Source organism: Hevea brasiliensis, chromosome 1 (assembly GCF_030052815.1).
Source record: "Hevea brasiliensis isolate MT/VB/25A 57/8 chromosome 1, ASM3005281v1, whole genome shotgun sequence".
NCBI classification, from domain to species: domain Eukaryota; kingdom Viridiplantae; phylum Streptophyta; class Magnoliopsida; order Malpighiales; family Euphorbiaceae; genus Hevea; species Hevea brasiliensis.
This window is the reverse complement of record NC_079493.1, coordinates 109,365,713-109,386,378: the sequence shown is the minus strand read 5'-3', so window position 1 is coordinate 109,386,378 and position 20,666 is coordinate 109,365,713. Positions and strand designations below refer to the sequence as shown.

The window sequence follows — 20,666 nt, the reverse complement described above, 5'->3', positions numbered from 1 at the left end:
AACACATTGGTTGAACTAATTACAAATTGCATAAGAGGAATGAGGTCAAGGGGGATTTTTGTTTGTTTGAATGATGAATGAGTCAAATTCTACTGAGCTATTTTTTTTATTTATATTATTATACTCTTATATATATATTTTAGCATTTTTTAGATTTTTTTTTTTTTTTTTTGTTTTGTAGTAAATATATATATAAGCTTTACTTTACTTAAATAAATATATCTCGTCAAAAAATTGTGTTAGTTTTTTTTTTGTTTCTTGTTAAACCTCTGTCTGAACTCATATAATAGGTAATGTTTACTCAAACATGTTAAAAAAATTTTAACATCAAATATATTTTTCCTTGATTTTTCATCTATTTTGTATTAAAATAATTCTAAGATAAATATTTTTCCTTTAAGGAAAAATAATTTTGTGTCCCTAATAAGGAGAAAATAGAATTTGGGTTTGCTTTGTTTCATTATCTAAAATAACTAACGTGCTCTCATTCATTGCCTGTCATATATAATTAAGGATACAATCAAATATAAACTGAGTATTTGTGGATATCTAATTCGACTAAATTTTAATGGGACCATGAGTTTATATAGTTTATATTTAAGAAATAATACCCATAATGCATTCAAGACGAATTCGAATTTTATATGTACTATAATTTATTTATATAAATAATTAATTAAATATAAAATATATTTTTTATAATAATATTTATAAATTGATATATATTAAATAAAATTTAAATATTTTATAGATAACCAAATTTTTAAATATAAATTATTAATAATAATATAATATTATGTAAATTATTAATTAAATATATAAAATTAAATAGATTTGAGTATTTCTCAAATAATAATAAGCATATTTAGAGTAGTGTAAGTTTTAATTGAGTTTGAAACGGATTCAAATATTAATGAAATTAATTAAATTTAAATTTAGATAAAATAATTTTTGCGATACCTTGCTCGTTACCATCCTTATATATAAGTCACACGCTACCTTCTTAACCTCTTTTAATTTTAATCAAAATTTTTTATTATAAAAATGATAATTTTTGAGACTACATTAATATCATAAAAATAAAGCTCATTATTTATATGTAGTTATTTTAATTATTTATTAATATCACAATTAAATATAATTTGCAAGACTAATCAATAAAACTAATTTTTTTGATTTAGTTGGATTTTTCCATATTTGGTTTTAATTATTTTTATTTTAAATAATTTGATTTATTATATTTAAAAATTTATATTAAACTCAAACACTCCCCTATTTAAAAAGAATTAATTGGATTTGGAAGGAAAAATTAATGGTTGCTCTTTTCTAATCTCCACACATGTAGCATCCATCTTATTCAAAATTTATTCTCTTCCTTCATCAAAGAAGGGCTCAACAATTTTTCATGTAAATTTTATTTTATTCAACAATTAAAAAAAATAAATTTTTAAATCATAAACTATAAAATAAACCAATTATTAGTGATTGAGAAAAGGAGTCAAAATTCCCAAATTAATCATCAAACTCGTCAGAACCAATCATAGGAAGCATATGAGTGGGTATTTTGATATAAAAATAAAAACCGAGGAGATGAATATCAAAAACAAACCACATATGTCAGAAGGTGCAAGAACAAAAGGTGAGTATTTACACACAAATGGCTTAGAGACGGAAATGGACTACTGTTAAAACTATAACAATTTTAACAGGATCTTCTCATATAAGCTACTCACACATCCCATTCACAATCGATGTGGGATTTCGAAAGATTATTGGGTTCTTTTTCTGCAAACACATGTATTACTTTATTTCTTTTAAGTTATTTGAAGCTGCAAATGATAGGTTAAACACACACACAATATTTATTTTGAAAAAAATTAAGTAATTGATCCTTGTGATTTAAAACATTTGACAAGAAAAAGTCCTTCCTTCTATTTTTGTCATCTTGGAGTTGGGTTTGCCAAGATGATAATAGAGAGAGAGAGCTAACTAATATTAAATCAATTTTTTTTAATAAGTGTAAGATTTATTTAATGATAATTTGTATAAAAAGTTATGCTAAATAAGTGTAAATTATATTTAATAAACTATATACTGTATTCACTATATAAAATAGGGTGCACTAAATGAAATATTTACACTTATTATAAAATCATTAGTAAATATTTGATATGGTTGCAAGAGTAATAACAACTTTTTTATGAATTACTAATGACAAAATGTCACTAATGTGGATGAAATGACCTTTTTATATACGATTTTAAATTACATAAATCAGTTAATTGATTTTTTAAAATAAAGAGACTAATAATTTATAGATAATGATAATATTAAAAATTAAATTATTATTTTATATGGTATGAATTTTAGATATATTTTCATAAATTAAATTGTGATCGATTTGAAAATATCGCGTTGTGATTTAATTAAATAAAAAGTGAGATCTATGATAGCAGTGATAACAGTATAGATCAATATAAATATTATATTTTTTAACTTTTATGATACATTTGTAAGATATTTGAAAAATACATTGAGATTAGGATTTGAAAGCTTTGGTTGATTATATCTTACTTTTTCCTCCTTTTTTATCATAATAAAATTTTTTCTTTCATTTTGTCCATAGATATAAAAATTATGATCGAAACATGTAAATCTTATATTATTATTATTCTTTCTTTTTTTTATATTATATAATCATGCAATTATATGTGTACTTTAAATTTTTGTACATGTTACAATGTAAATAATAAGTCTCCTTTAATTATATTGACGCCCTGAAGACTATATATCCTCCCTTCATTTCTCCTGTAGTTCTTTGGACTGCCTAATATTTCATTCTGCTTGTCAATAACATTATCATTACAATATTTGTCTAGGTTTCTTGTTAGCAACTTGATCCCATTTCAACATGATTATAACTGCTCAAAGATTTGCTATTTGATTTTTTTTTCCCTCATTTAAACTCACACACTCTCTCTCTCTCTCTCTCTCTCTCTCTCTCTCTCTCTCTCTATATATATATATATATATATATATATATAAAAGCAGTGATGTGAAGCTGAATGATTGGTGTGATAATTCATGTCAACAACTGTTTGAAAAAGTAATGCCAACTGAAAACATTGGCATGTACTTCAACAGACAAAAATAATGCTGATGGATTGTAAGTGTTGAAATGTTAAAGGAATCAATTCATATAGTTAACCTACCTATCATCCTCAAACTAAAAAATAAATAAATAAATAATTAATAAAAGGATTAAAATTAAAAAAACTTATAATCAATGAGAAATTGAAGTTCAAGCAGCAAGTAGTTGTGTTCAGTATACAATATATAGCTAACTTTTATTGGTTGATTTAATCAATTTATTGTTTGAGTTAAAAAAAAATTAATTACATTGAATTACCTATTAAATTAAATTTATTTCTTAGTTTAAAATTTTATTTACATTAAAATAAGAAATTTTAAGAAAAAATTGTATATAATTTTAAATCTAATTAATTATATGTAATCAAATATCAATTAAAAAATACAAAAATTAACTTATTGATTAATAAATTTTAATTCAGTAATGCTGAAATTTAAAAATATCAATATAAGTAAATTATTAAAAGGAAAAAAAACTCTAATTTTCATGAAGTATATATTCAAAATTTGCTTAAAATCCTACTTCGAAGGTAGCAATCTTGAATTGCAAGCGTTATGTTCTTGGTTTATAACAAGAAACAAAAGCTAGTTGAAGAGAAAATATTAAACACATGTAGAGTATGAAGTAGGATACGAGAGCAGATTCCATTAATTAGTCAATTTCAGACAATAAATCAAACCACTTTTAGAGCAAACATTTGCATGTTCTTACATGTTAATCGCCGTTGATTTTGGCACTAAATGCTCATAAATTAAAGCACATATTTTGAGAATCTTATCTTAATTCTAATTGTCATTGTCACTCCTAATTTGTGTAAACAACAATCAATCATACAATTCCATCAAGAAAAGGTTCCCTTTAAATTCATAAATTAAAAAAAAAAGGAGTGAATTTCATTAATAGTACATAAACTTTAAACTTAATAACAGAATAATATATAAATGTTAAATTTTAACTTAAAACCTTCTAAATAATTGTGTAAATAATTTAAAATCCCATAAAACTTACTATAGCCGATTTAAAGGTAAATTGTTGACTTGGCAAATCTACGTAGCATAAAAAAAAATTTCCTTTCCCTCTCTTCTCCTCTCTCTCTCATATCTATTTTCTTTCCTTCTCTTGTATGCATAGCAACTCTCTCTCTCTCTCTCTCTCTCTCTCTCTCTCTCTCTCTCTCTATTTTCTTTCCTTTTATTGTATGCATAGTGACTTCTTCATCTTTGCAGTCGTGGGCTTTCTTAGCTTTTCTTTTTTTGAGCATTTTAGATATTCTTCTCTTTTCAATTATAGAAGCATCTGCGTCGTTCAAAGTGGTAGAGTAAGAATAGGCTTTTACGGGTCCTCACAATTCATGGTGAGTTTTGGTTTTGAGAATGAGATGTTATTTGATGGAGAAAGAATGGACTTTTTATGGGTTTTAGATTATTAAAATTGATGAGATTATGGAGAATTGAGTTGAGTTTTGGTTTAGAAGTGGATTAGCTGAATTTAAATTCACTTCCTTTATGTTGCCTAATGTTCTTAAATTCAAATCAATTCTTGTTTCTGCTTTGATTTCTTTAGTTTCCCTCCTTGGTTTTCTAAATTGAAAGGTTATAAAATTCTCTGTGCATTTGTTTTTTCAGAGAATTTTTGTATATTTAAGATATGTGGTCCATCAATTTCGGAAATTGTTATAAAATGATAAATTTGAATTCCCATCATAAATGTCAGGTGAAAGCCTTAACTAACGATGAAGAAGAAGTTGGGGGAAGAGCCTTGCCCAAAGATGAAGAAGTCGAGAGGACAGTCACGCAAGAGAAAGAAAATAGAGATAAGAGTGAAAGAGTGGGGTCATACATGTTGCAGGAGAGAGAATACGGGAAAAAGAATTTTTAATTCTATCTAGACATGCCACATCATTGTTTTACCTTTAAACTCACTATTAGAGGTTATATAAGGTTTAAAGTTACTTTTATTATAGTATAGGGGTTTTAAGTTAAATTTTAAAGTTTATGTACTATATTTGAAATTTACCCAAAAAAAAAAATCCTCTCTCTCTCTCTCTCTCTCCTCTCTCCCCCCCCCCCCCCCTTCTCTTTTTCTTTTTATCTCATCTTTTCTTTTATTTCTCTTTTGATTTCTTTTGAGTAGTCACCAACAAGTCTTTTCACCCTTGCTTACTCTCCTCCACCCTTTTCCTTTGTGTTTTCTTACCTTTTGGAAAAGATTTTTCTTAAATATATTTGGATATATTCTTATTAATATATGTTGAGTTATTTTTTTAGTACAATTGACTCCAACTGAAAGTCGAATTCAAAATTTCACAGTCTAAGATATAACTTTAGTATTATTGAGTTAAAACTCATTAGTAGTTCTTGAGTTATTTACTTTTTTCTTAGTAAGTATTTATTCTGTTGAATTTTGCCCCATCAAATCAGTCAATATATGGGCAAGAAATTCAGCAAACCCTCACATCCTCAACCTCTATTTGCTTTCTACATAGTAAATAGTAAATACATAATTAATAAATTTCATCCTCAACCTATAAGATTAGATTAAATCGAAAATATTAATTATAGACCATGAACTTTAAATTTAAGGGATCATGACCATCACAATTGAAAAACCCTACTTTTTCATTATATGGTGAATAGGGTAGTTTGACTAAAAGCTCTAAGCTGAGAGATTGCTCTTGGTTTCTAAGATTAGTACGTAATAGAATAGAACTGGACAATCCTTCTTGTCTTAGATTTGGTGTGTGTGCACCGAAACATGATAAGATTATCTCAACAGTAATCTTTTATCCTTTTCCAATACTAATTTTGAGTCATCTAATAATGGATGGACAAATTTGTTCCAATTTTGAGACAAGCATTTTTAAATCTAGTTTAATTAGTATATATTTTAAAAATTTAAAAATTAAATTGGTAATATTAATTTGTCAAATTAATATATTAATTTATTATAATCAAATGAAATTATTAAAATAATATCAATTTATAAATGAAACATTAAAAATAATTTTTAGAAAGAAATTAAAATAAGATGAAAGTAATATTTTATTTATATATTGATGTAAATTTTAGAAATAAATTAATAATTTGAAAATATTAATAATATTTTACTGAATAATTTGACATAATTAAATATATTTTACAATCTTCTCCCTCCTTTTCCCTCTTTGATCTCCTCTTTGAATACCCATCGGTGAGTTTTTTCATTAGTGGTGTAAGAAATATGGTATGAGTCATTCATATGAGTCAATCCGATCCATTAGACTTAAAATCAGAACTAAAAACAACATGAATAGTTACATGCATTTATCAAAAGATGACAAAATCTAAAAATTATGTACATTGATTAAAGGTGGCAAAATTTAAAAGTCATATACATTTGTTAAATGTTATAATTTATAGCATGCAAAAGTATAAATAGGCCAAAAGCCATATTTCTAATGGATGCATGAAAGTTACAAGAAGGAAAAAGTGGCAATACAAGATATAAAAGAAGGCTTTGGTTCTTTGGTTTTGAAGATTGATTTCAACATTGCAAGTTGGAGCAAATGATTTCTGCAATTACAAGTGCACATTTATACTGTGAAATGAAATAAACTATGTAATTCATGATTAACATGTAATTACATAGTAGATTAGTGAAACAAATATGGTAAAAATATAGAATTGTATGAACATGAGTTAGGATTCACATAATTGAATCTATATGTGTTGGATTTATGATTTTCTTCAAGTGGCAACCCCTCACCTTTATTTACTTTTTTTTTTAATTCTTAAATATATATTCGCTTAGAACCAATTCTTGGATTTCTCATCAAATCTATCATTGTTAATAGATTTTAAATGAATAAATTCTCAAATATGTTATTATTGGTAGACCTTGAATACATCATTTTGTTGTTTTTTTTCTCCTTTAATGGAGTTATATATTATGTGTTTTTTTATTAGTGAATTTTTTTTTTTAGAAAAAAATACTCTACAAAATGTAGATCATTTTTAGTAGGAAATTTAAATTTAGAGATTATCTGATAGTACTCATAAAATGATAATAAAGTCGAAGAGTGAAATGTGTAGCTTGTCTATTAGCCAACCTATATACTCTGTCAACACTATGAGATTTTTTAAATTCTTTATATTATTTTTTATGTATATGGTTAATTTTATTTATCTAAAAATATAACATGTTGACTTCTATTTCATTTTTTACTCTATTTCTTATTTTAATTGCACCAAATACAATTGAACACAATACAAATATTTTTCTTATGATATACAATTCAATATATTATCTAGTTAAATCACATATTATTAAGAATGGTAATAGATTGAGTTGGTAGAGATCACTCTCTTATGATATACGATTCAATATATTGTCTAATTCAATCACATATTATTAAGAATAGTAATGGGTTGAGTCCGGTTAGAGATGACTCCCCCATTCTCTCACCACAAGAGTTGAGGCAGAGACTTTCTCAATGATGAGTGTGGAGCAAGACAAATTTACTAATAGGAGCTTTTCTTTTTATTTTTATTATTGTGCAGTATAAATTTGTTTATTAAAAAAAGTTGTAAGTTAGAAATTTAAGTTTTATATATACTTTTAATTATATATTTATATTTTTTAAAAGTATAATAAGTAAATATATAAAAATAAATTATTTTTAATTAAAAATAATAATATATTATAATGGGGACGGATTACAGAAATTCAAGATAGAAGACTTTATTTCTATTTCTCCCTTGCACAATATTGAAAGTGGAATAGAATTAGAAAATATTTAATAAAACCAAACGGATCAAATTGAGTTTGAAAACAATTGCCATTCCTGCACATTTTCCTCCACAATAAACCAAATGCATAGCAGCTAACAAGGCTGTAGACTTTAGCTAAGTTGAGTGTAAAGAGCACTCTTCCTTGTGATTGGCTTGTACCTACTCCTCGAGATCTCTCTTCTATTCTGTATGCTGATGTTCAAAGGGGTTGAAATGCAATGATAGAATTTCAAAGAAACAATAAATAAAGGAGAGTTTTTTTTGACTCCAAATCCTATGTTGCCATAGCTCCAGGCAACATTATTTCCCCCATGGAAAGGGACTTCGCTTGCCCATTTGCTAATGCACTTTTTAGTCCCTAAAATGTCCTTAGGACCCCACACTGACCCATCTAATTAGTCTACATGCACGCCCCACCATATATTCCCTAAATCTCGGTTTACTTGCTATTTTAATCCAAATTACTGTGTTTAGGAGATAATGGCAGACAGGAGATGATACAATAGTACAAACTGAATTAGAAATATATTATCCAATAGTACAATCTGAATTAGAAATATATTATCTTATGTTCTTTCCCCTCTCCAATGGTGTTTATGTTAAATATTAATTAATTATTAGATGACAATTTTAATTTAATTTGTTAATTTAATTGCAATTCATTTCATTTATAATTTATTTTTATTTATATAAAAATTGAAATGATTCGTAAATTGATCTTAGTGCTAAATCTTTATCGAAACTTTTTAATCTTCATTTGCTTTATGAATTTTTTTTTATATTTTTTAGTGTTTGAAACGATTAAAAAAATTGGTTAATAAAATATATTTTCTTAATTAAAGTGAAAATTAAGTTTTTTTTTAGATAAAATTTAGCAATTTATTAATAAAAATTAATAAAAATAATAAGATAAGTACAACATGATATTCTCATAAGAGAAAATATAAACATAGATAATTAAAATATTTTATTCAAAGATAACCTAAATAGAGTAGAATAATCTTCAAAGTAGTAAGTAGTCTTTTTTGATTTTGGACTTTGGATTTTGGATTATCAAAGAAATATTCTACAACAATTGTTACTTCTATGGCTCACAGAAGATATTAAACAACCAAATTTCAATGGAAAAATAGACCGCATTACTAGTTTCTATTTATAGAAGATCATTATCCATATCTGAGTCTTCAATCAAAGAAAATCAACGATCCACGTTGTATTTCAAATTACCAAATAGCCCATTCAAAAGTTGAAAAAAAAAAAAAAAACAAACTCCCTCTAAGGGAAGAAGAACAAAACTCCAATAATGGAGAGAAAGAGAACCTTTATACTGGCGAGAGAATTTCATTTCTGTTCCTAAAGGACACAAATCTAAAGAAAGAAACTTATATCTATTCAAATCGGACACAAATCTAAGAGCTTATTAAAAAAAAAAAACTAACAAAAAACAATAAGAGAAAAAGAAAATAGATATAAGGATAGCCACCGATGAGGAAAAAGAAAAAAAATAGAAGAGAGGAGGAAAGGAAGAAGGAAAATAGGTTCGGATAAGGGAAAACTAGATTATTTTTAAAGGAAATGACTTACTTTCTTTAAAATAAGAAATCATTTTCATTTTTTAGATTTTCATAATCTTTTTAAAATATAAAAATGCTTATAAATATATGAAATAAACACATACCATTAATTTAACATGATAAGTAAATAATAGAAAATATTTTCATAAAAATATATGAAAAAATATTTTATATATATAAATTACTTTTCATGAAATACATGGAGTTTAAATAAATTATTCAAATTAATTTATAATTTAAAATATCTAATTCTTGAATTCGTCCAGAAAATTAAAACATAAATAATTTATAATTCAAAATCAACCAAATTCCAACAAGATCTGATGTGTTTGCCACCTAGTAAAAAAAGGCTTCCCATGTCACCAAAACATTATGGGAAAAAAAGGTACTTTAATATGAGAGAAAGTCATAAAATAAATTTTTAAAAAAATAGCATTTACATGCTTATAAAGTGCCATTATTTTTGTGAGGTGGAAATGATTAGAATTAGCATGCACTTGCCATATTTGCCTTAATTACAGCTCAAATGACCCATAATTTAAGAAATGTTGTGCTATATATTAGGTGTTGGTTGCTAGTTAAAGCCAAGCCATTGAAGTAGACTTAGAGCTACAAGATTTTGAAATCATATTGGGTTTGGCAATTCTTAGACATATGGAATCTGATCAAATCATATCATTCTAAATAAAGCAAAGCAAGAAATATTAAATTCAGTCATTCAAATTATTCAATTTTTTACAAGGATTTGAAGGGGTGATAAGTAAAACCTTAATCTGTCTAATAATGATATACTTTTAGTCACTGAATTAAATTAAGCTAAACATTCAAATTAACATTTTGATTCAAAGAGTGTACTTTTTTATATGTTACTTGTGTACAATCTCAATGGGTCAACCATTTTAAGGTTCTATATGGGATTTATCAAAATATCAAGATCTTGTTAAATATGGTTTAAGAAAGTCATTGATGTTCTAATTATGGATCCTTTTTATATATGGAAGGGTTAAATATCATCATCAAGATCTAATAGTAATTTAAAAATATATATCTTCAAACCTAAATTCGACCCATATACTCAACAAAACAATTTATAAATATTTATGTAAACTTCTAAATTTGATTTTATATATATTGATTCAACTATATTTTTGTATATATTTATTTAGCTACTTATCTAAGGCTCAATAAATAACCAATTAAATTTAAACTATCAAAAATCGATCCTTAGTAATAAATTACAATAACATTTTTTTTAAAGTTAAAATATGTTAGCTATATTCTTGCATTAATACATTGTATGAATAAAATAAATCATTATAATATCAAAATTTTATTCTGAATATAATTATATGAGTAAGAAATTTTTTTTTTCAAAACAAATTAAAAAATCTTGAAAGCTTGATATCATCAAGTACTTTAGGTTTTATTCAGCAACAATTTTTAAAATAGCGTTTAGTATTATGATTAAAATAAAAGAAAAAAATGATACTACTATTTTTACATTTAACATGTAATTTAATAACTATTTTTATTGAACACTTTTGTTTAATTCATTGTAACAGGCCAACAATAAACCCATCGATATCGATGTGTGTAATCATCTATCTCCTATCGATTACATCATCGATGTTTAAAGTCCAAAAACGAAAATTCAACAACGTTGTTTGAAGACTTTATGAGCAACGATACCCAGATCATCAATTTCAAATAACATATTGACTTTACCCTTTTGAAATTTGAGGTTGAAGATGATGCATATATAAATATGATTCTGATGGTAGTGCAATTTTCAAGATTTGAAGCAAGAAAACGATGGTGATAGTGATGTGATCAACACATTTCAAGTTACACATACAAATTCATTGCAATTCATTGCAATGGGCCAACAATAAACTCATCGATATCAATGTGTGTACTCATCTATTTCCTATCGATTACATCATCGATGTTTAAAGTCTAAAAACGGAATTCAACAATGTTGTTTGAATACTTTCTGAGCAACGATACTCAGATCATCAAATTCAAATAACATATTGACTTTGCCCTTTTGGAATTTAAGGTTGAAGACGATGCATACGTGAATATAATTCTGATGATAATGCAATTTCAAGATTTGAAGCAAGAAAACGGTGGTGATAGTGATGCGATTTCAAGATAGAAGAGGTAATTCAATTATATTTTAGTGAGAAGGAGAGGGTTTTTTTTTTTTTTTTTTTTTTAAATTTAAAGTAAAGTAATCCCACGTTAGTGGCCTGCCCATCACACGGCCTTTACCGCAACTGAAACAACATACACAATCTCGTGATTATCTGCAAATCCAAGGGCATTTCTGTACGTTGATACCCTTTTAAAGACTCCTACTCACCAACGATAACAGCCACACTCCCACAGTCCCACTAACCCATTAAAATTGTTCTTGCTCTTTTTTCTCTTCCTTTTCACTTTCCGGGAAAATGTCTAAATCCAACAAAATCCGTCACATTGTTAGAATCCAGCAAATGCTAAAGCGCTGGCGCAGGAAGGCGAGGCTGGCGGCATCACACGCACCGTCCGATGTCCCTTCTGGACACGTTGCAGTCATCGTAGGGGATAGTAGCAAGAGGTTCATCGTGCGGGCGACGTACCTGAACCACCCCATCTTCAAGAAGCTCCTGGTACGAGCTGAAGAAGAGTACGGTTTCAAAAACATCGGACCGCTAACCATCCCATGTGACGAGTCAGTGTTTGAGGAGATTCTCCGAGTCGTCTCCCGATCCGACTCGGCCATCTCTTCCCTCTTCTGGAATCTCGACGAAGTTCAGAGATGCTGCCACGTCGGGATCAGGAATAAGCTGGAGTTTTTGGGTGAATCACTGCCGCTGCTCCATGGTTAACTAGCTGAGGACTAACTATATTATTTATATATTTTTAAATTCAGGTTATTATTATTATTATTTTTTTTTTTGCTATTTTTTTTAATTTCTTTTATGGAGATGGCGAGTTGGGTTGGGACTTTTTAGTAACCGAGTCATCCCGAATTGAAGAGAAATTAAAAGGGTGGGGTGGGGTGGTGGGAAAGTATTATCTCTTGTAAATTATGACTCTATTGGCTAATTATCAAAGATTTGTACTAATCAAATGCTTAATTTAAGCAGATTTTTTTTTTATTGTTCAAAAGCACTTTTATTTTTAATTTTAAATGTTAATGGTGTAGAGTAGTCCATTATCCTCCTAGTGCTAAAGTGAAACTAATTAGTATACTAAAGGTAAATAAAATGGGAATAAATAAATATAAATTTTATTTTAATGAGAGATTAAATTTTATTGGCTAATAAATTTTATTTTAGATAAAAAAAATTATATATTTTATATTATGTTATTAGCTGTAGTTGATTCAATTCTATGAATACGAAGAGCATATTGAAAAAAATGAAATGATTTTAATTATATAAAATTAAATTGTTTTTAAAGATAAAACCTTTTTTTTATGCATATTCATTTTAGCAAATTATTATTCAACAAAAAATTGCAATTGTTAGTGGACGCATCGAGCAGGATAGTGGTTATAGTGGTGGCAAGTGGTTGCCGCTGCCTGCTAATAGGGCTGAACGTTTATTTTAAATCGAATGAAATCAGTCAAATTGAAAACTAAATTTTAAATAAAAATACAATCAAACTTAATTGAATTAAAATAGAAATCAAATCAATTAAACTATTTCGATTCGGTTCAAAATCATGCCTAATTTCTTTCCAAAGCGATTCTTAATTTCTTCTTTAAATCACAAATTTTCAATTTCTTAACACATATGGTGAACACATTTAAATAAAATATTCATCAAATACAATTACACAAATAAGAAAGTAAATAAATTCATTATAATAAATTCATATACAAAATCATGAAGCAAACATATTCATATGATCAACACATTTCAAGTTACACATATAAATTCATTGCAACAGGCCAACAATAAACCCATCGATATCGATGTGTATACTTATCTATCTCCTATCGATTACATCATCGATGTTTAAAGTCCACAAATGAAAATTCAACAACGTTGTTTGAAGACTTTCTGAGCAATGATACCCAGATTATCAAATTCAAATAATATATTGACTTTGCCCTTTTGAAATTTGAGGTTGAAGACGATGCATACATAAATATGATTCTGATGGTAATGCAATTTCAAGATTTTAAGCACGAAAACAGTGGTGATGGTCATGTGATCAACACATTTCAAGTTACACATACAAATTCATTGCAAGGGGCCAACAATAAACCCATCGATATCGATGTGTGTACTCATCTATCTCCTATCGATTACATCATCAATGTTTAAAGTCCAAAAACTGAAATTCAACAGTGTTGTTTGAAGACTTTCTGAGCAACAAGACCCAGATCATTAAATTCAAATAACATCTTGACTTTGCCCTTTTGGAATTTGAGGTTGAAGACGATGTATGCGTAAATATGATTCTGATGGTAATGCAATTTCAAGATTTGAAGCAAGAAAACGATGGTGATGGTGATGTGATCAACACATTTCAAGTTACACATACAAATTTATTACAATGGGCCAACAATAAACTCATCGATATCGATGTGTGTACTCATCTATCTCCTATCGATTACATCATCAATGTTTAAAGTCCAAAAATGGAAATTCAACAACATTGTTTGAAGACTTTCTTAGCAACGATACCCAGATCATCAAATTCAAACAATATATTAACTCTACACTTTTGGAATTTGAGGTTGAAGATGATGCATAAGTAAATATGATTCTGATGGTAATGCAATTTCAAGATTTGAAGCAAGAAAACAGTGGTGATGGTGATGTGATCAACACATTTCAAGTTACATATACAAAATCATTGCTGTTTAAAGTCCAAAAACTAAAATTCAACAATATTGTTTAAAGACTTTCTGAGCAACGATACTCAGATCATCAAATTCAAATAATATTTTGACTTTGCCCTTTTTAAATTTGAGGTTGAAGACGATGCATGTGTAAATATGATTATGATGGTAATGCAATTTCAAGATTTGAAGCAAGAAAACGATGGTGATGGTGATGTGATCAACACATTTCAAGTGACGGTGATGTGATCAACACATTTTAAGTTATACATACAAATTCATTGCAACAGGCCAATAATAAACTCATCGATATCCATGTGTGTACTCATCTATCTCTTATCGATTACATCATCGATGTTCAAAGTTTAAAAATGAAAATTTAACAATGTTGTTTGAAAACTTTCTGATCAATAATATCCAGATCATCAAATTCAAATAACATCTTAACTTTGCCCTTTTGGAATTTGAGGTTGAACATGATGCATAAGTAAATATGATTTTGATGGTAATGCAATTTCAAGATTTGAAGCAAGAAAATGGTGGTAGTGGTGATGTGATTTCAAGATAGAAAAGGTAATTCAATTATGCTTTAGAGAGAAGGAGAGGGTTTTTTTTAAAAAAAAATTTAAAGTAAAGTAATCCCACGTTAGTGGCCTGCCCATCACACGGCCTTTACCACAACTGAAACAACATACACAATCTCGTGATTATCTGCAAATCCAAGGGCATTTCTGTACGTTGATACCCTTTTAACGACTCCTACTCACTAACGATAACACCTGCACTCCCACAGTCCCACTAACCCATTAAAATTGTTCTTGCTCTTTTTTCTCTTCCTTTTCACTTTCCTTCACTTCCCGGGAAAATGTCTAAACCCAACAAAATCCGTCACATTGTTAGAATCCAGCAAATGCTAAAGCGCTGGCGCAGGAAGGCGAGGCTGGCGGCATCACACGCACCGTCCGATGTCCCTTCTGGACACGTGGCAGTCATCGTAGGGGATAGTAGCAAGAGGTTCACCATGGGGGCGACGTACCTGAACCACCCCATCTTCAAGAAGCTCCTCGTACGAGCTGAAGAAGAGTACGGTTTCAAAAACATCGGACCGCTAACCATCCCATGTGACGAGTCAGTGTTTGAGGAGATGCTCCGAGTCGTCTCCCGATCCGACTCGACCATCTCTTCCCGCTTCTGGAATCTCGACGAAGTTCAGAGATGCTGCCACGTCGGGATCAGGAATACGCTGGAGTTTTTGGGTGAATCACTGCCGCTGCTTCATGGTTAACTAGCAGGGGACTAACTATTTTATTTATATATTTTTAAATTTAGGTTATTATTATTATTATTTTTGCGAGTTTTTTTTTAATTTATTTTATGGAGATGGCGAGTTGGGTTGGGACTTTTTAGTAACCGAGTCATCCCGAGTTGAAGAGAAATTAAAAGGGGGGGGCGTAATGGGAAAGTATTATCTCTTGTAAATTATGAATCTATTGGCTAATTATCAAAGATTTGTACTAATCAAATGCTTAATTTAAGCAGATTTTTTTTTATTGTTCAAAAGCACTTTTATTTTTAATTTTAAATGTGAATGGTGTAGATTAGGCCATTATCCTCCTAGTGCTAAAGTGAAACTAATTAGTATACTAAAGGTAAATAAAATGGGAATAAATAAATATAAATTTTATTTTAATGAGAGATTAAATTTTATTTTTAATTTTAAATGTGAATGGTGGAGATTAGGCCATTATCCTCCTGGTGCTAAAGTGAAACTAATTAGTATACTAAAGGTATATAAAATGGGAATAAATAAATATCAATTTTATTTTAATGAGAGATTAAATTTTATTGGCTAATAAATTTTATTTTAGATAAAAAAAATATATATATAGTATATTTTGTTATTTGCTGTAGTCGATTCAATTCCATGAATACGAAGAGCATATTGAAAAAAATGAAATGATTTTAAGCTCTAACTTAAATTATATTAAATTAAATTGTTTTTAAAGATAAAACCTTTTTTTTTATACATATTCATTTAAGCAAATTATTATTCAACGAAAAATTGCAATAGTTAGTGGTGTCATAACTCCACCTAAGTAGTTTGCGCTTAGCCGGTCCCAAGCCCGGATAAAGGAGGAGGGTTGCGATAGGTGACAACCAGCGTAAAAATTTCCTTACACTTTATTATATGGATTCAAATGATATAAACGTTGGGGCGTCCTCTATTAATGACGCGCTACATCGGAGCCCGGGTATAGTGAGAAATATGCAAGGGTGTAGGGCATTCACCGAAAGCGACGCGCCATGCCGGCGCTCGGGTGTGGTGTTAAGTGAGCAAGGGTTCCCACATCATAGACGGGTGTGGGTAAAGAAATTAGTCCATAGGATAGATGGTAGAACAGATAGTGGAACAGAACACAAGATAGACATAGAAAACAATAAAAGATATCATAGAAAGAGACCAATTAGGAAGGAGCAGGTTAGGAGGAGGATCAGAGTTGGTACTTGGAATGTTGGATCACTTACAGGAAAATTAATGGAGCTTGTGGATACTTTGCAAAGGAGAAGGGTGAATATTGTTTGCATTCAGGAGACTAAATGGGTAGGAGAGAAAAGTAAGGAAGTGGGTAATTCAGGGTACAAACTGTGGTTTACCGGAAATGAGAGAAATAAGAACGGAGTAGGCATAATCATAGACAAGACATTGAAAGACGCAGTAATAGCTGTGAAAAGAGTAGGAGATAGAATTATACTAGTAAAGCTAGTATTAGAAGGAGAAATAATAAATATAGTTAGTGCTTATGCCCCACAAATAGGACTAGACAGTGAAAGTAAACAAAGGTTTTGGGAAGATATGGATGATTTAATACAAAGCATACCGAATGAAGAGAATGTTTTTATTGGTGGAGATTTGAATGGACATGTAGGAAGTGATAGACAAGGTTATAAGAATGTTCATGGAGGTTTTGGTTTTGGAAGTCGAAATGAGGAGGGAAAAAGCATCATGGATTTTGCTATGGCATACGATCTAATGCTAGCAAATACCTACTTTATAAAAAGAGAGTCACATTTAGTGACTTTCAAAAGTGGGCAACATAGAAGCCAAATCGACTTCCTCTTAACCAGGAAGACAAATAGAGCTTTATGCAAGGATTGCAAGGTTATTCCAGGAGAGGCTTTAACAAGTCAACATCAGTTGGTGGCCTTGGATGTCAAGTTTAGGAACAATTCAAGTAAGGTCAGAAGAAATAATGTAGCTCGAACAAAGTGGTGGGAGTTCAAAGGAGTAAAGCAAAAGTTCAAAAATGAACTTCTCGAGTCTGAAGTATGGAAGCTGGATATGGAGGCCAATGATATGTGGATATAGATGGCATTAAAGATTAGAGAAGTAGCTAGAAAAGTACTTGGAGAGTCTAAAGGACATGGACAACCCTCAAAAGAGAGATGGTGGTGGAATAAGAAAGTACAAAAGGCAGTGAAGAGAAAAAGGAAATGGTATAAGAAATTACCTAAATGTGATAATAATAAGGCATATGAACAGTACAAGATAGCAAAGAAAGAGGTAAAAAAGACAATTAGTCAAGCAAGAGCACAGGCCTTTGAGAAGTTATATGAGAAACTTGAAACTAAAGAAGGGGAGAAAGATATTTGTAGATTAGTAAGGAGGAGAGAAAGGAAATGTCAAGATCTCAATCAAGTTAGGTGCATTAAGGATAAAGAAGGAAAAGTGTTGGTGAAAGATGAGGACATTAAAGAAAGATGGAGAAATTATTTTAATGATCTCTTTAATAATAGTCAAAATGGTAATAGCGTGAATATAGATTATAGAACAACAGAAAAGAATGTGAATTATACTAGAAGGATTAGATCTTTAGAAGTAAAGGAAGCACTTAAGAGAATGAAAGTGGGTAAAGCTTGTGGACCCGATGAAATACCAATTGAAGTGTGGAAGTGTTTGGGAGATATGGGAGTGGCATGGTTAACTAAATTATTTAATAAAATTCTAAACTCAAAAAAAATACCTGATGAATGGAGGAGAAGTATCTTAGTACCTATTTTTAAAAATAAGGAAGACATACAGAGTTGCTCAAACTATAGGGGAATTAAACTCATGAGCCATACTATGAAGTTGTGAGAGAGAGTTGTGGAGCATCGACTACATCATGATACTTCTATCTCTCTCAATCAATTTGGTTTCATGCCCGGTCGTTCAACTATGGAAGCGATTTTTTTCATTAGAAGCTTGATGGAGAAATATAGAGATGTAAAGAAAGATCTGCACATGTTTTTTATTGATTTGGAGAAGGCTTATGATAGTGTTCCAAGAGATGTCTTATAGAATGTGTTAGAACAAAAGAGGGTATCTATTATGTACATACAAGTGTTGAAAGATATGTATGAAGGAGCAACTACTATTGTGCGCACGGTGAGAGGGGACACAAGAGATTTTCCGATCTCAATTGGATTACACCAAGGATCAGCCATAAGCCCTTACCTTTTTACATTAGTTTTAGATGAATTGACGAAACATTTACAAGAGAGTATTCCTTGGTGCATGATGTTTGCGGATGATATTGTTTTGATAGATGAGACACGAGGAGTCAATAGAAAGCTAGAGTTTTGGAGAAGTGCTCTAGAGTCAAAGGGTTTTAAGTTAAGTAGAATGAAGACAAAATACATGCATTGCAAGTTCAGTGAAGGCCAAACTGGTGATAGGGAAGGAGTTAGTTTGAATGGAGTGGTACTGTCCCAAAGTAATCACTTTAAATATCTAGGCTCAGTCCTTCAAGTAGATGGGGGATGTGAGGAAGATGTTAGTCATAGGATTAAAGCCGGATGATTGAAGTGGAGACGTGCCACGGGAGTTTTATGTGATCGTAAGATTCCCAATAAGTTGAAAGGAAAATTTTACTGCATGACCCATACGATGGCTATGTTATATGGTAGTGAGTGTTGGGCACTGAAAGAGTCATGTGCGTCTAAGATAAGAGTTGCAGAGATGAGAATGTTAAGGTGGATGAGTGGCCATACTAGACTAAATAAAATCTGTAATGAGAGTATTAGAGAAAAGATAGGAGTGGTGCCAATTAAAGATAAGTTGAGAGAAGGGAGATTGAGGTGGTTTGGTCATGTGAAGCGTAGAAATATGGAGGCTCCAATTAGACAAATAGAGCACATTAGATTAGAGGATAGAAAGAAAAAAAGGGGTAAACCTAAATTGACTTGGAGGAGAGTAGTATAACATGACCTAGAAGCATTACACATTTCTGAGGATTTAACCCAAAATCGTTTAAAGTGGAGAAAGCGAATCCATATAGCCGACCCTAAATTTTTGGGATAAAGGCTTAGTTGAGTTGAGTTGAGTTGAGTGGTAGCATCGAGCAGGCAGGATAGTGGTTATAGTGGTGGCAAGTGGTTGCCGCTGCCTGCTAATAAGGCTGAATGTTTATTTTGAATCGAATGAAATCAGTCAAATTGAAAACTAAATTTTAAATAAAAATACAATCAAACTTAATTGAATTAAGATAGAAATCAAATCAATTGAACTATTTCGGTTCAGTTCAAAATTGTGCATAATTTCTTCTCAAAGTGATTCCTAATTTTTTCTCTAAATCACAAATTCTCAATTTCTTAACACATATGGTGAACACATTTAAATAAAATATTCATCAAATACAATTACACAAATCAAAAAGTAAATAAATTCATACACAAAATCATGAAGCATACGTATTCATATGATCAACACATTTCAAATTACACATACAAATTCATTGCAACGGGTCAACAATAAACTCATCGATATCGATGTGTGTACTCATCTATCTCCTATCGATTACATCATCGATGTTTAAAGTTCAAAAACGAAAATTCAAGAATGTTGTTTGAAGACTTTCTGAGCAACGATACCCTGATCATCAAATTCAAATAACATCTTGACTTTGCCCTTTTGGAATTTGAGGTTGAAGACGATGCATACGTAAATATGATTCTGATGGTAATGCAATTTCAAGATTTGAAGCAAGAAAACGGTGGTGATAGTGATGCGATTTCAAGATAGAAGAGGTAATTCAATTATGTTTTAGAGAGAAGGAGAGGGTTTGGGAAGCAGTTAGATAATCTATATAACTAGAGGGAATTAGACAAATCGGTTTAGTTCATTTTTTTATTAAAATAATCATTTTGAATAAAAAAAATTAAAATTTTTAAAATTTAAAATCAAATCTAACTGTTTGAATTAAAAAATTGAATCAAGTAAATCGAAATAGTCTTAGTCAATGACGGATATATTTGCAAAAATGAGGGGTTGACCAATTTTTTGAAATTAC

At 29.5% G+C, this 20,666-nt stretch overlaps 2 protein-coding genes across 2 annotated transcripts; both read left to right on the top strand.

Moving 5' to 3' along the window:
- Positions 1-11,861: 11,861 nt before the first annotated feature.
- LOC110663266 (indole-3-acetic acid-induced protein ARG7-like) lies at positions 11,862-12,640 on the top strand. The gene has a single exon (XM_021822533.2). The coding sequence runs from the start codon at positions 11,948-11,950 to the stop codon at positions 12,365-12,367; it is 420 nt and encodes a 139-aa protein (XP_021678225.2). The 5' UTR covers positions 11,862-11,947; the 3' UTR covers positions 12,368-12,640.
- A 2,424-nt stretch (positions 12,641-15,064) lies between these two features.
- Positions 15,065-15,897, top strand: LOC110663265 (indole-3-acetic acid-induced protein ARG7-like). Its single transcript, XM_021822532.2, has one exon. It carries the CDS (start codon positions 15,203-15,205, stop codon positions 15,620-15,622), a length of 420 nt encoding a protein of 139 aa, XP_021678224.2. The 5' UTR covers positions 15,065-15,202; the 3' UTR covers positions 15,623-15,897.
- Positions 15,898-20,666: the final 4,769 nt, after the last annotated feature.